Source organism: Fulmarus glacialis, unplaced genomic scaffold, assembly GCF_000690835.1.
Source record: "Fulmarus glacialis isolate BGI_N327 unplaced genomic scaffold, ASM69083v1 scaffold10724, whole genome shotgun sequence".
In the NCBI taxonomy this organism is placed as follows: domain Eukaryota; kingdom Metazoa; phylum Chordata; class Aves; order Procellariiformes; family Procellariidae; genus Fulmarus; species Fulmarus glacialis.
Genome location: NW_009209924.1, coordinates 7254 through 23048, shown reverse-complemented (window position 1 = coordinate 23048; position 15795 = coordinate 7254). Strand labels below are relative to the sequence as shown.

The 15795-nt window shown below is 43.6% G+C and overlaps 1 protein-coding gene across 1 annotated transcript in view; it reads left to right on the top strand.

The window, feature by feature from the left end:
* The first annotated feature begins 5078 nt into the window (after positions 1–5078).
* SCARB2 (scavenger receptor class B, member 2) overlaps positions 5079–15795 on the top strand; it is a 15999-nt gene continuing 5282 nt past the window's right edge. Inside the window, 9 exon segments of the mRNA XM_009576995.1 lie at positions 5079–5147; positions 5149–5188; positions 5345–5504; positions 9398–9545; positions 10963–11151; positions 11936–12027; positions 12765–12884; positions 13830–14008; positions 14565–14683. Coding sequence (XP_009575290.1) covers positions 5079–5147; positions 5149–5188; positions 5345–5504; positions 9398–9545; positions 10963–11151; positions 11936–12027; positions 12765–12884; positions 13830–14008; positions 14565–14683 — 1116 coding nt within the window.

The following is a 15795-nucleotide window of genomic DNA, read 5'->3' as shown; positions in this document are numbered from 1 at the left end:
TAGAAAGGAGTTTGTCATTCTCTGCATCACAGCAGAAGTTGTAGTTTCAAGTCTATTTCATGCTCTTATGAAAAGAGCAGTGGGGTAAAAAAAAAAGATTTGGCGGGAGAGTGTAGGACTGTGAGGAATTAGGCGTGATCCTCCTTATGCGTATTATCTCTTAGCTACATGCTCCTTACCCTTAATGGTTGATTATGTAAGAGTAAGTTGGTATTTGCTCAGCAGGGCTTTCAGTAATGCAGGATAAAGTTTCCAGAGCTCAGTCTTTTCCTGCTTACCTCTCTTCAGCTCGTGCTAGCATACATCTGGATTGCACAGAATCAAGTGTCCTGCTCCCTGTGCTAGCCACTGACTCCCTCCAGGAGCCACACACACAAACTGCAGAAGTACAGCTTTCAGGCCCAGAGCAGCGCACTCCCCGTCGTTCTGCTGATTCGGCTGCTTTCCACATGTGCTTTATCTCACGTGAGCTTTTTCTCATTTGTGTGTAGTCTAGAAAGTTGCTGTCTCTTGTGCAACCATGTATGCAGCTTATTGTGCAAATAGACAAATCTCAATTTGCCTTTGAAATGTGGCAAGATTTGAGCTTTTCCAGCTCTCTGCAGTCCAGGGCATTGGACATGAAATGTTATCTGTGCGCTCTGACCCTTCTTAGCTGCCTCAACCTCTCTGTCATTGGGGGAGTTGCAAAAGGGGCAAGAGGTTGCCCTTATGACAGGTAGTTCGTGTTCCTTTGAGGGCTTTCCAGCAGTCCTGAAACAGAGGTGACTTGCAGTGAAGAGCTGTCTTTGCAGTCTCAACTACAGCTGAAATGGGAGACCGCGTTTTGGAGCAGCTGAGTGTGTGTCCAAACGCAGGACCTGTGAACCACTGAGGATGGGTCAGCTTTCAGTAGGGGGTTTGTGTGCTGCATGCTTTCAAGCCAAAGGCAGGGTTCTTGGATACAGAGCGGGCGTGGGAAGAGTGAGGAATCCAGCCCCCACTTCAGACTTCACATCCCCTTGAAAATCGGCAGGCAGATGTGTAGTGACAAGGACAGTGGGAGCACCTTTCCTGGAAGGCATTCAAATTTTGTCAACTTACTCTCTGTCTTATTTGCCAGTCTTTTTGGCTTTTTGTGAATTAGGGTGCCATGCCAGATCAGATGTCTAACTTGTCCAATATCTGTTCGTTGTCAGGGGCTAGCACCTGAAACTCCATCAAATAAGGGCAAAAAACCTGTAATGAACAAGAATAAATTAGCCGCCCGTAGGAGAAAGGCCTTCCTAGCTGCTAGCAGTGTTTGCCTTATGCTATATGTTGGTTATATGGTTATGTATTTTATTGCCATAAGCGTGCAGTTTGTGAATATAACAACCTTTGATCTATGCACCTAGTTCCAAACTTGGGCAATCAGTCCTTTACCTGAAGTGTTTTCTTTATGCCCCATACCTTACACTGATCATTTTAGAAAACGCTTAGTCTTCTAACCCCTGGAAATTTCACTGGACTTTTGTTGCCAGCCATCTCTAGAGCTGGATTGTCTGGAGTGTTTAGGACCCAAAAGGACAGGGAAGATATTTTGTCCCTTGATTTAGATTATGTATTGGTCTTTTGTTGTTGTTGTTGTTGTTGTTGTTTAATGTGAAATACTAGAGCTCTCAGTACAGTTTGGTGTGGAGGCTTAGATGAAGGATCAGTTGAGGAGCTCCTTTTGAGCAGACCATTCCCAAGGTGCAGGGTCAGAGAAGTCTGCTTATGTTGATCTGAAAGCTTACCCTATCACTTGTCTTAAAAGTTGCAATTAAGTTCTGTCATAGATGAACGCATAAAACTATGTCTTGGAATTAGAACATTTTTCTGTTTCAGGGAAAAAAATGAAATTTAATTTTCTGTGTAGGTTCCAAAAATGTTCAGTACAGTTTCCCACCCCCACTATCACTGCCAGTAACAGTCACATTTGGGAGGGGAAGCTCGCTTTTTATTTCCTTTGTCTGAAGTGTGGTCAAGACAAGAAAAAACTGAAGAATGCGACAGCTGCAAATTCAGGACTGGCATGATAAATAACATCAGTGGGAAGGATGCTTTGGTACACTTGAACTGAGTGTGGATGCCACTTGGAAAGGAGGGAAGCACACCCCTGCTGTGCTTCTGAGTGAAGACAGGAAATCATATTGTCCGCTGGTTTTAGGTTGTGATCTTGCACTAGGTACGCACTTGCATCTCTCTGAGACAGGATCTCTGAGTCTGAGGCCTCTCTAGGGTACTGCCTGCAGGACTAGTGTCTGAGGTTTCTGTATAGTTTAAGTCGTGTCTCTTGTTCTTGCATATAAATGTATCAAGAGGAAAGGTCTGATTCTCTGGCCTTATGCAGTACAGCAGCAATAACTACAGTGGAGCTGTATCTTTCTCATATTTTAGATTAAAGAGCAGTCCTGTGATCTAATATCTCACAGCCTGCCCAACCTAGTAGCGAACACAAGCTCTGGCAAAAAACCAAGCAATCCCAGTCATGTAACATCAGATCCTACTCTGGTACGGAGCAAAGTCATCGTAGCTAAACTTGAATGCCATCAGCTGAGGGACATCGACATATGTTTTGCTCAAAAATATGTGCTTATATTTTTCTCTCAGGTCCAGGCTGTGTAATGTCATGTGATAGACCCAAATATCCCTGTAACATTTGGTGAAAAATAGAAGAAGAGAGCTTACCGTATTTTATTATTTGAGAGTTTCACAGGAGTCTATCTGAATCCACCTCAGAAGTTTGTGAATCTGGGTTTACTACTGGGGCTGTCACTGTACAGAGCTATAAATAGACACGTCATTTCTGTGTCATGCAGATCCAGGAGAAAAATCACCAGATGACTTTGTTTCACTACCCTTTTGCTCTCTAGCCCATCTCCCAAGGGATCACTTACGATTTCAAAATCTCAAGAGCCTGTATTTAAACCAACCTGCCAGAGAAAAGCTCCTTCATTTCCCTCTCATTAATGCTCTTCGCATGTGATCTGGTGCATATGTGTATATATAGAGAGCATGGTAGAAACCCATGTTACATTTAGCAATGCTGCATGGGGTTGGGGAGCTTCTTGTTTTCAGTCTAGCTCAGGAGAGGGGGATAGAGGACGTGGCCTCCCTGCACATCGTAAATGTGATCCCTGTGTCATAAAGGATAGACTGGAGCCTAAAACTGGAATGAATATGACCAGGGTGCATTTGTGTTTTTTAAACATTGCACATTTAGACTGAGTAATAATCTCTCATTTTAGTTGCCTCTTATGAGAGACATTTGAGCAACAGATAGGTGCCCTGAATATGCTTAGTAGTTGTTAGGGAACAGTTCAAATTCCTAGATATGGATGGTTCAGGTCAAGACAGGCAATAGTTACTCTGTTTATCACTGTCAAGCTTATGCTCGTTGTGTTTCATGCACGTGAAAGATGTGAGCTTTATACAACTTAGGAAGGGAGCAGACATCAGTAGTTCACTACACCACCACCTCTGAAATAATTGACTTTGTAATGTGGTTATTTGCATATGGAGAAAAGCTATCCCGGTCATCTGTAGGTGTCTTAAACACATTGCTGCCTCCCTCCCAGCCTTTATGGTGGCATCATGGAAACGGTATGCCTGATTTGGGGAGATTTTCTATTCCTGATCCTACAAACCAACTTCAGGAGGGCTCTGTCTGAATACAGGGATGAGCCTCCTTGGCATAGATCGCAAGAAAACAGGATTGAAAGCATTGGGCTGTGTAGGATACGGTACGTATGAGGTGCTGGTAGTTCCAAAGAAATGCACAAAGCTCCTGAAGCATGTCTAAAATACATTATTTTCTGTGGTGTGCACCGAATACGTGGTTTGCAATTCTCAGAGGAAAGCAGTCTGCAACTGCGAGGTGCTACCAGCTGGGTTGGCTTTCATTGCTATTCGACAATACTGCTGTCATTCCAAGCTCCTGCCAATAAGTTTTTCTTTGAAACAGTCTTCTCTTTATCTAATCATTCAAAATTAAAATCTACATGGAGAGAAAACAGCTTCTTAAGTGGGAAGGCAAAGAATGAGTGCTGAGGCAACTGTGGCTGATAAAGTTAAGACCCCATAAACAGTAACCAAGAAATGGCAGCTGTCCAGTCTGCCCTGCTTTTGAGCTTGCACTTACAATATTTGACTTGTTTTCTCAGAGGAATAAAAAGAGCAAGTGTTGATGAGACCCATTTACTTGCAAATTATTCCCCCCCCCTCCCCTTCTTCCGCCGACAGGTGATATGGTTTTCAAAGATACAGTTTTCTTTGTGCTTATTCCTGAAAATTCCACCCTGCAAGCCAGATTTCTCTTTACTGAAGCAGTAGCAGTACCAGTGTTACAACTATATGAAAAGCCTTGATTTTGATGATGTTGGTGGTGATGCTTTTTTAGTTGGGGTCAATTTTGTCTAAAATGGAATGGTAATAAAAATGGGGGGTTGAGACCTGGATTATATGTTTCTAATGGAGCTACATACAGATACGGTTGTGACTTTCATTATAACATGTATACGCTGGTAGGTAAAGGAATTGCTGATTCATTACTTAAGTGCTTCTGCTTCTGCCATAAAATAGTGATTTATAGCTTTTCTTTTGTAGGTCCACATTTTATTGGTTACAGAATAGACTGCCAGTCCATGGGTCTGGAGATGCATGCACTCTCATTGCTGTAAGAAAGTAATTAAAGACAGAGGGTGAAGAATCTTTGCCCTATTCAGAGACCTCAGAAAGGCACAAATCCCAGTATGCCTACATGAACGCAATTTTCTGTCACTTTTCCTCACAGGCCACTGAAGAACAAAGTCTGATTGTTTTGGAGACAGACTCTCACAGCTTTACTGGAATCTGACATTCTTAGGCAGAGAAATCATAAACACAGGGAATCTAAACAACTTTTCTGGCCTTGTTGCTCCTAAGAGGTGTCTCTCAGGAACTCTTGGCCTCCCACTGTTGGGTTCCACTGTAATGTTGGCATGTTTCATGGTATCTTACACCAGGTGAGGTTTTTGCTGACACAGGAAATGCAACAGGATTGCTGTGTAATAGCTGATAAGTCTTCGTTCTGAAAAATGTCAGGCAGAAGTGTTTGTGGGAAGCAATGGAACAACAAACCCAACAGACGCATGCCCCTAGCCTGCGAGGCATTGCGGCATGTGTCTGATCTTGTTGATATTTAGTGAGATGCTTCAAAGTAAAACATATCTATAAGCATTTGTAGAATCGAGGTCTCAAATTCTATTGCCTGTGCTTGTTCCAAGGGCATAGAATTCCTCTCTTTCCTATAAATATCATACAGCATCTATGATTAACAGCTAATCTGTCTTTCTCTTGTTTCAGGGAACAGTATTGAAAAATGGCACGGAAACCTTTGAAGCCTGGGAGGATCCTCCTCCACCAGTCTACATGCAGTTCTACTTTTTTAATGTGACAAATCCTTTAGAAGTGCTTCAAGGCGATACTCCTCTTGTAGAGGAAATAGGGCCATACACCTACCGGTAGGACCATTTCACTATTTTCACATTTCACTAAACCTGTTGTGTGTGAGGAAGCCGAAAAGTAAGGTCCAGAATGCTTGGGATCCCTTTCTAGGAGAAAACCTAGCTGTAAATGTGTCAGTAAAAGTTTATTCAAGGGAGCATGGTCATACACCACCCAGACAGTACAACTAGACTGACATTTGGAGAACCTGCAATCAGTTTCAGATTAAGCCAGTGACTTCTGTCAGATTTTGGGCGAGGTTTTGCTTGTGTGCTGCTGTTCCTCAGCTGCTGAACACAGAGGAAGTTGTTTGCATCCTGGCCTACTGTCTTATGAGAGAAAAAGCAGTGACACTGGTTGGGTAATGTTGGAAAGTCTGGGGAGAGGAATGTTGCATAACAGCATGATTGACTCAGAAATTAGTTCCTAGATGAAGCTGCACAATTCACATCGGTAAAAATGTGGCCAGAAAAGCAGTTAGAGAGTGGTACTACAGGGATCTTCCTCAGCCAACCCTCACTATAAAACCTACTTAGATTCAGACATACCTACATTTTTACAGACAGCCGGACTTACTAAGGCCACGTGCAGGGTTGGAGCTTATCCAGCCTCTTGAACTCTCCTTCTGTGTGGTATGGCTACACACTGAACAGACCGAGTCTGCTGCACGTGGAGAGATTTTAAAGTCACCTTACAAATGAGTTTTCGTTTAGAGTTTCATTCTGCTCTGCTGCATGCAGCAGTGTAAACCAGGAGCGGTCCTGTGGCAGGAAGCGTTACGGTCTTTGAAGTCACGGAGGTATGAGAACCATGGCAAAAAGGTTGATTTCTCATTGTCAGTCTCAATTCTGGTCACACACGTTCATTCAGACTGGACACCAGCTCAGTGCCAGAAGGAGTTGTCTTTACCTAAGCTGCAAAATGATCAGAATCTGGATGTTAGTATTTGAAAAAAATACTATAGAATAAAAGGGAGAGCCTTTGTGGTAGCCTTGGTCTCTGCAGTCTGTCTTGCCTTTCTGTTTTGTTCCTCCCACATCTCAGCTTTGCTTCACCCTCTGCCATTAATCTTTTCCCCTGTCTCCTCTCTATTTCAGCACTGTATCTGTTTAGCCTCGGCAAACTACATCTGGTCCTTTGGCAAAATACCTTCTATTAGATAAATCAGTAGAGCTGGAGAGAAGATACATAGGCTTTCAAGTTCCCAAGCTTTTCTTCAGGTCTCTGTAGTATAATGCTGATAATTAGTCAGCAGTGCATTCTTTCCGTCAGGAAGATAAATAGGGCCAGCTCTAGGTGTAATAGAGCTACATGAAACCGCATCGGCCCATGCTCTTCTGCACCCTCGTACTCAATCCCCTTTGCTAGCTCCTTTTTTTTCCCTTTCCTTAGCTCCGAGTGTCTTCTGGGTGTCGCACACAGCCTGGTTTGTGAAGCTGCACCTTTTCCATGAAAGAGTTCGGTGGGATGGACCGGGCTGGTGGTGTAGCTGTCTGGGTTGGTCTGTGCCCGAGGGGAGGCCCAGCCTGAGCTGCTGGTTTGTGGCTTGCTGGGAGAGCCTTCCCCTGCAACGCGCGCCACGGGCTGGCTGCGAGCGGGTCGGGTGACGCAGGCTCTCCCTGAATTGTTTATAGCAACGCGAGGGAGGGAGGCTGCGGCGTTGCAGCGCTGTGTTTCAGTTACTTCTTGTTTGGTTAGCCTGATTTTGACATGTCTGAACAGGATTCGATTGTGCTGCGCTCTGCCTGATAGAAGAAAGTTAGAAAGTGGAGTGCTCTTTTCCAGCAGATTCTTTAATCCTTGCCTAGCTGTCACTGCTGACTCTACCAGACTGTCAGCGGTGGGTGGGGGAAGAGAGGAGGCATGTGGGAGGAGAGGGAGAAGGGAGGGATGTTGCAGACATACTGCATGCTCAAGCCAGAGAATAAATACCAAGTTTGTCTCGCAGGCCCCGTGTAGCAAAGCATTAAAGACTCATTTAGGTTTAGCATGTGGCAGAACACCTAAAATGCCCTAACATGAAGTGCATGGCTCAGTGGTTTTATAAAACAGGGTATGGGGGAGAAAGGCTGGAAGTGAACTGGCCCAGACAAGCAAAGGAAAAAAAATCTAATGAGGACAGAGAGGAGGTGGGGTGGCTAAATATAATGTCTTCCGGCCTATTCTTCCTGCAATTCATAGTTTTGACCAAGATGCATGGTAAACCCAGTTAGCGCAGAGGTAGATTCTGTAAAAAAATGTGGTAGTGATTGTGTTTTTAAATCCTGGGAGTTGCATTTGCAGCGTATAAAATAATTAATTATAAAGTGCAAGGTGCTTATCTGCCCAAGCCTACTGAGTCCCAAAGAACACTTGAATATTGTCCGGTCTTGCACACATTTACAGCTTTTTGTCGTTAACATCTGAGATCCTCCTACTCGCATCCCTAATCAGGGAGTATTATTTTCCTTTCCGGCCCTTATAGAGTTGGAGACGCTTCTCAGGTTAACTCTGGCCTATTTTAGGGAGGGCACTTCACAACTGTCCGTCCCCATCCCCTCAGTTCAAGCCCTAGGGTGTAAAGTAGATTGCTGTACAAGAGGCTCTCACCAAATCAAGCTGGAAGTGTTGCCAGACCAAAATGTTCCTAGGCGGTAGGGACGCTGAAGAGTGATAGATACGCTGTTTGTGTAAAGAAGATGGGAAATGGTTGGTTTCTAACAAGGATCGTTTCACAGGCCTTTACAGTTTGTTTTAAATTTGAAAGTCTGAACCAGAGTAATACAGCCTGTCATGAAGCTGCGTTGATGGATCTAGTGCAGCCAAGATAGGCTCTAGGATCTGAAATGAATGAAAAACATCTTAGCACAGGGTCTTGCAGAGTAATTCACCTTCACATCTTGGGACTTAAAATTTACACAGGAAGCAAAGCAATGTAAAAGTCAAAAAACTCTTGAGTGAGTGTAGACTTAGGAAGCACAGTGCATTTCACTTCATGTGTATGCCAAAAGGATCATGCCATGAGCAGACAACCTGCCATTTCCCTTTTCGGGTTTGCCGAAGACACATGTATAGCTCATTTTGAGCCTAAGCCAGGCAGTTCTGCAGAATTGTATGTTTCTTGTCGGTAGTGGCAACGGACTGAGTTATGGTTATGACATGTGTTAACACGGTAATTAAGATCTGACTTCCTCTTCAGGCCAGCAGGTAGCATTTGATGTTTCTTGCCAATGGCACTTGTTTGTCAGCAATCCTGAGTTTTATGCTGCTTGTCTGAGTGCTTAGTCAGTAACAGAAGCAACCTCCCAGGCTTGAGTAGTTCGCGGCAAAAATTCGGTTGAATTCTGTCGTGTCCAGGATTCCTGCCTGAGAATTAAAGGAGAAGAGCTAAAATGAGCCTCGTTCTGTGGTCGTGTCACATGTAAGCCCAGAAGTCCTAGCGCAAAGTACTTGGAAGCCAGCAGAAAGATGCTGGTGGGTTCTTAGGTCACTAAGTTAATGAGACTTACATGAAGCCTACATCTTGTTCTGTCTGGGAGTGAATTTTGCCTGCAGCAAAGAGGCATAAGTTTTGTTTTCAAATTGTACTTCAAGGGCAGTCCCATAATATAGTGCCTGTAAATCCTTCTGTACTGTCTGAAATTGTTCTCTTTCCTTGGAGGTTTTTGAAGATGAGGCAAAAATATGAAGTGCAATTAACATGTGGGGTGGCATTTTTGGAAGCACCCTGTGAGGTCTGATTCAGCTTACACTGACACAAAGAGGAGTTCTGTTGCTGACAGCAGCAGTAGAAAAAATGAATCTGCTCCTAATGAACTGAAAATCCCACCCTTTATGTGCTTAAAGCAGTAGAGTAGCCATAAGTTAATTGCAGTTAATGTTATGGGTACTTGTTTAACTTGATTAGAGAACAGACTCTCTTGTTTTTCAGAGAATACAGACCAAGAGTACACGTTCAGTTTTTGGACAATGGTACCAAAGTATCTGCTCTGAATCCAAAGACGTATGTATTTGAACCTCAGAAGTCAGTCGGAGACCCTGAAGTGGACCTGATTAGAACAGTTAACATTCCTGCAGTGGTGAGTTCTCTTTCATTTCTGCTTGGAAATCATCCTAACACACTTTATAACTAGCACCTTGTTGCTTCATACTGTCTCTCCCTTTGTGGTAGATAAACGTGATTGAAGAACGAGAGAGGCAGCTTACGTCCGGGGCAGATACTGCATTCAGTTTGGGTTTGGACTGGTTTGGGTTTTTTTTATTTTGTTCCTCCCTCGCCATACGCCTCTGTAGTGTTGTGCCTCGCTCTTGCGCTGAGAGCTGACATACACTTCAGGAATGAGCAGAAATGAGGCTTGTTGGGTTTCCATGAATAAGTAAGTGAAACTAAGGAATTAGTGATGTCAAATGCATAGGAGGAACTCTGACTTTTGAATGAGAAAGTTTGGAATGCTTGGGGTTGTTTTTGTCAAAATTGCAAAAATTGCCTCCAAGTCTGCATCTCAAGCTGAAAAATAAAAAAAATGATAGCAGAGGAGTGTCAGATACAGCTGAATGATAAGGTGCTCTCAGAATAAAATTAAAGTTAAAACATGCGCCCCCAAACTGTGTTAGGTGAAAGTACTCTGCAAAGAAAGTTTCATTTTGGTGATCAGAGGTAGACCATTATTTTTTGTCTCATGCGGGGATAGTATGAGAACAAGCAGATCTCCTCATACTAGTTTAATTGACTTCAGTTAAGGGTACATTCATTTCTACTTTTTCCCCAGCATTTCCAAAAACGTCTTACCTGATTTTATGGATGAATACATAAACGCACTGTATATAGTAGTAGATAGGACTCAGCTTACTAAAAGTTGCAAACAATACAGTCACTGTATTTACAGTTCCTCCCAGGCATTTGAGTGGTGGTAAGTATTATCTCTTGTTCAGGTTTTTGACTGCGATGTACTGTAACAGGCAGTACTAGAAGAACTACAGGTTGGTTCACCCAAGGAATATTCCCTTCTTTTGTTTTTCCTTGTCAGCTATAAAGGAAATAAATTTTGGTATTGTTTGCATTTTGGAGAAATGGCTATCTTTTAAATATGTAGCTAGCTTTTAAAAATGTAAACCGTAACTTCCTAAGGGTGAAATTCAAAGCATGTCTCTAGCTGTAATATACTTGTGAAATTCAGGGTGTTTAGAAAGCGGTTTTGCACATTTCACTTAAAATCCATTCTTAAGACTGTGGCAATTAATGGCATGGAACTGAGCTGGTTGTGTGCCAGTGCCAGGCTGAACGGGAATCTGCAAGAGCACATCCCTGTGGGAGAAAAGCTGAAGAACATGTTAGCCAGCACGTTACTTGCCGCGAGTGGAAATAATGAAGCTGAAAATAAGGTTGAAACATGTGCAATGCTGACATGTGTCTGTGTGTCTGTGTTTGTATGCAGCTGGTATTATTTACTCTACAATAAATCTGACCATTGCTCCCTTATTCCAATCCCCTGGCAGACTGCGATGGAGTGGACCAGGTCAACCCCTCTTCAGTTTGCCACAGAGGTGCTGCTGCTTCTGTACCAAGAATCCCTGTTTACAGTTCGCACCGTTCATGAATTACTGTGGGGCTACAAAGACAGGCTCCTGTCAACCATTCATCTTCTGCATCCTGAGATCGATCCAGTGTTTGGTCTCTTTAATAAGGTAACTGGTAGGCAAGACTTTCTGATGCTTCAGATGGGGAATGATGCCATTGCCACAGAGTTTGGACTGTCGTCACCAGCCAGTTGAGAAGGATGTGCTTGGACTGAGGCCAGGAGGTAGGCTGCAGGGATAGCAAAAGGATGTTCCCTCTTCAGTTTGGCTGTGTCTAGGAACTGGCTGGTAGCACAGCTGTGAGTGTTTTATCCGACTTCCCTTTCTCAGCTGTGGATAAGCTTTGCAGGAGTGGATGTAAACCACTTCACTATTGCCTGTGCTCACTTGAATAACATGGGATTTGTGGGGCCGGTTGTGCAAACTACTAGCAAAATTTCCTGACCAATTTCCTCAGTAATTGATTGAAATTGCGTATTACTTCTGTGCTGGAGCCATTACTGCCTTCCACAGTGTTTCTGGTTGCGTGTCATTTTGGGCTGTGGGGCCTCCTTATTTCTTGGAGATCATCTGCAGTGCTCAGGTTATTTTCTGTGGTTTTTTTTTTTTGTTAAGGGCTGTTTTTTTCAATGGCAAATTTCAAAGGGAAAAAAGGCTAATCTAATGTCACGTTTCCTTCACTTGGGAGGTGTAAGAATCTAGCCCGGTCACTTCCACCTCATTTATATTCAAGGTGGAGTTTAATGAATTGCACTTACCTCCGGGGCAGTCCATCACTCCTAGGGTGGATTTGAAGTGACGACAGCTTAAACTCCTGCCACCCTGTTGTAGTTAACCAGCCGGGTGTTACAGAATGAGTGGAGTGATTAAAAATTCATGTGTCTGTTCGCAGATGAATGGAACCGATGATGGCGAATATGTTTTCCTAAGTGGGGAAACGAACTACCTTAACTTCTCAAGGATTGTGGAATGGAAAGGAAAAGAGTAAGTTTTTCAGTGTGGTGTGGCCTCTGTTAAAAACTGCCCCTTTTCCCATTTTGCATCAACATAAGCATTGTTTACAAAAAAAAGGGTCCTTTTATTCTGAGGATGGCGGTAGCTCTTAGCAGCTGTAGCTTCAGACCAGCCCCCCAGTATTTTGGCATGTGTCATGTAACTATGAAAGAAAGACAGCCCCGGCCCTTAGCGAGCAGGCTGCTGTGAATACTCACCTCTGAATCCCTGACTGCCCCTTGGCAGAGGTGACCCTCTCTCCACTCCCTCCTCTAGGACACCCATCCCAGCCACCTGTGGGGACAGTTTTCCCGCATCTACGCAGCCAGTGTTCCCAGACACCACCCTTCCTTGCTGCTCTGTACCCAAAACCAAGGCTGGGACGTCTTGCGCCTGGGTATCTTACACTTCTTCAGCGGGCAGCGTGTGTTACAAAGAAGCCAAAGATGAACTACCTAAAGCATCCCTCTCCCATTAAACAAAACATCTGCCAGCAATTACTTATATGGGAGGAACTGTTGCAGACATATTCTTGCTTGCCTGGCGCCAGTTTAAAGAGACTATAGATGCAATTTAAACCCATTTTAATCCCCTTTTTTGTTAGCGGAGCTGAGGTTAGAGGACTAAGCACTGTACAGGTCTGATGCTCGTTTGCTTAGACCATGAACCGTCATCGCCTGACCCCCGCTCAAAAATCTTTTAAGCCTCGTTTGCTTCATTTTCTTCAGGTCATTGAGCTGGTGGACAACAGATACCTGTAACATGATCAATGGAACAGATGGGACATCCTTTCACCCACTGATTAGCAGAGATGAGAACATTTATATCTTTTCTTCTGATTTCTGCAGGTAAGGAGAAGAAAATGTGACTCAGACTTTAAAGCAGAGCATTTATGACCATTCTTCTTGAAGTTTCATGTTAGGCTGGTGTTTTTCATCCCGTGATTTTATTTAACAGTATGAGTGTTCTGCATTTATTCATGGTATGAAGGATGAGAGAATTACACCAAAAAAACCCCAATCTGCATCAAGTTAAGGATGTGCTATTTCAAAATAAAGATAAAGTGAAAATTTGGAAGATGACTAGAAAGACAGACTGGACTGCCTTGCAAGGCTAGTAATGAGGGGAGTGGAAGGATTTATGTGAACCTTGCCTGAAGCTGCTTTCCTCCAAAATCTTCCTCTGTGCCCTGCTTTTTTAGAGAACCCAGATTGCCCTCTTCAGAGATTCATGACTCGACATAATGCTGTTTGAAATGCAACAAGATGCAGAAAACATTGGTGTTTCCTTCCTTGTGTTTTACCTTTTCTCCTCCCTTGCCCATTTCCCTGTCTGTGAAGAAAAAAAAAAATTTGCAATTCTCTATTTAAATCAATACAGATGTGTGTTACACTGAATTCAGGACTTGCCAAATTGTTCTGTCTTCCACGACTATGTTTCTTTCTTTGTCCCTCTCAGTAGCACGTACCAGCGCTGTCTCACAGAACACGCAATAGCAACGTGGGGACCAGAGTGAGACTCTGAAATGCTGAAGGCAGGCATCAGTGTCCCTGCAGCAGCACAGTTGGCACAGGATCGTCTATTTTATGCAGCAGCAGAATGACAAGATGTGTATTTGCTGATCAAAAGCCTATTAAATTTAATACAGAAGATCATTGGAATGGGCTTAAACCAAACCTCTAGCCTACTGTAAACTTAAGTTGATACGCAGGCATCAGTGAAGAGACATCTGCAGCGGGTGTCACTGTGTGCTCAGGACTAACAAATCTGGGTCTGGCTTTTCTTCCTTGCAGATCTTTTTACCTGGTGTACGACAGCTCAGGAACAGTTGCAGGCATCCCAACCTACCGCTTTGTGCCCTCTGCTATGGTATTTGCCAACACGACGGTTAACCCAGACAATGCTGGATTCTGTGTGCCGCCAGGAAACTGCCCTGGCACCGGTGTCCTCAACGTCAGCATCTGCAAGCAAGGTACGTTACCAGGCGGTGGAAGCAGAATGGAAGGACATCAGTGGGGAACATATTTCTCCTTTCTGTCTGAAATATGTGAGGACAGTTTGGTGAGGCCTGTAGGGTTATGACTGTGCTCAGTGACATCGACCACCAACAAGTGATCATTTGGTTGTAAAATGCAGTAGTGATCTGACGGGATGTTCTGTCAGATGCTCTCTGCTCCAGCAATGATTTAAATCAAGGAATCAGAAGGAAGTACCAGGATCCATACTGAACAGCTTGGGCATTTATCCTCTGCTGTTATCCAGGTAGCTGTCACATCTGAGCAGTTGAATGAAAATGGTGCAAAAGACCAGCATGCAAGCTTGAGACATGAAGCCGTGCTGATGCTGCACACGGGAAAATTTGCTTGTTCTGAAGACAGGGAATCAGCGTGGTGATTCTGTAGCTCCTGAATGGACTTCTCCTTTCACTGTAAATGGCACAGTGGGAAGAGTTTTGAGGTCCTCAAAGACTTCCTCGAATCCTGCTCTGCCTTTTTTAGGTGGTGACTTTCTATGTTTTCACATTCCAGGTGCTCCAATATTTCTATCAGCTCCACATTTTTACCAAGCAGATCAAAAGTTTATAGATGACATAGAAGGCTTGCATCCAAAAAAGGAGTATCATGAGACGTTTCTGGACATCAATCCTGTAAGTGCAGCCTTTTTTAAAGGGTTTTATAGGTGAATCCAAGCACATGGGTTTAGGTCACCTTCTTGGGTGGTGTGTATCGACATAGTCCCATTGACCTCAGGGTAGCTGTACTAGTTTATGTGGAACTGATCTATTTGTATTTGCTTGTATAGAGCAAACTTTGCTGGATAGCAAGAATTAAAATACTTTTCCCATTGTGCCTGTGCAATTAGAGATGCCATCAGACTGGTAGTGATGAGATGAAGGGGTTAAAATATTTCTTAGAAGCAGATAAGGCTACTGTTCCTGTTCCCCCTGCCATCCCAACCATTTGGGTATTATCTTGATTGTGTTTTCCCCAAGTTGAAGCAGCTAGATATGTGGACCAAGAGAGCAAATCAATAAAGATTCAGTGGACGTTGGACTCAATTTAGATAGCATGGAGTCATGAGAGGAGAGATACATACGAAGCGTGGTGATTATGTCTTTTGTGGAAGTTTACAGAGTTGTTGGTATTCTCGCCGTGAAATGTCAGAAATAAAGGGAGCTTGTAGCTGATGATCTGTGGTTTTACACTTGCGGTTTAATCCCGGTAGGCAGTTAAGCACCACTCCCCCCACAAGCAGGATGGGGGAGATAATCAGAAGGGTAAAAGTGAGAAAACTCAAGTTGAGATAAATACGCTTTAGTAAGTTAAAAAAAAAAAAAAAGAGAAAAAACCAAAGAGAAACAAAACCAAGAAAAACAAGTGATGCAAAAAAATCCCAGTTGGTCACCAGCAGCTAGTCCTCGAGCAACAGAAGCCCTGGCAAACTTCTCCACCACTTTTTCATCGCTGAGCATGATGTCATATGGTATGGGCTATCCCTCTGGGTGGTTTGGGTCAGCTGTCCTGTCTGTGTCCCCTCCCAGCTTCTTGCCCACCTCCAGCCTACTCACTGGCAGGGCAGTGTGAGAAACAGAAAAGCCCTTAAGGCTGTGTAAACACTCTTCAGCAATTACTTAAACATCCGTGTGTTACCAACACTGTTTTCATCACAATTCCAAAAAAATAGCCTGATACCAGCTACTGTGAAGAAAATTAATTCTATCCCAGCTAAAACCAGTACAACACTGGTCTCTACATCAAC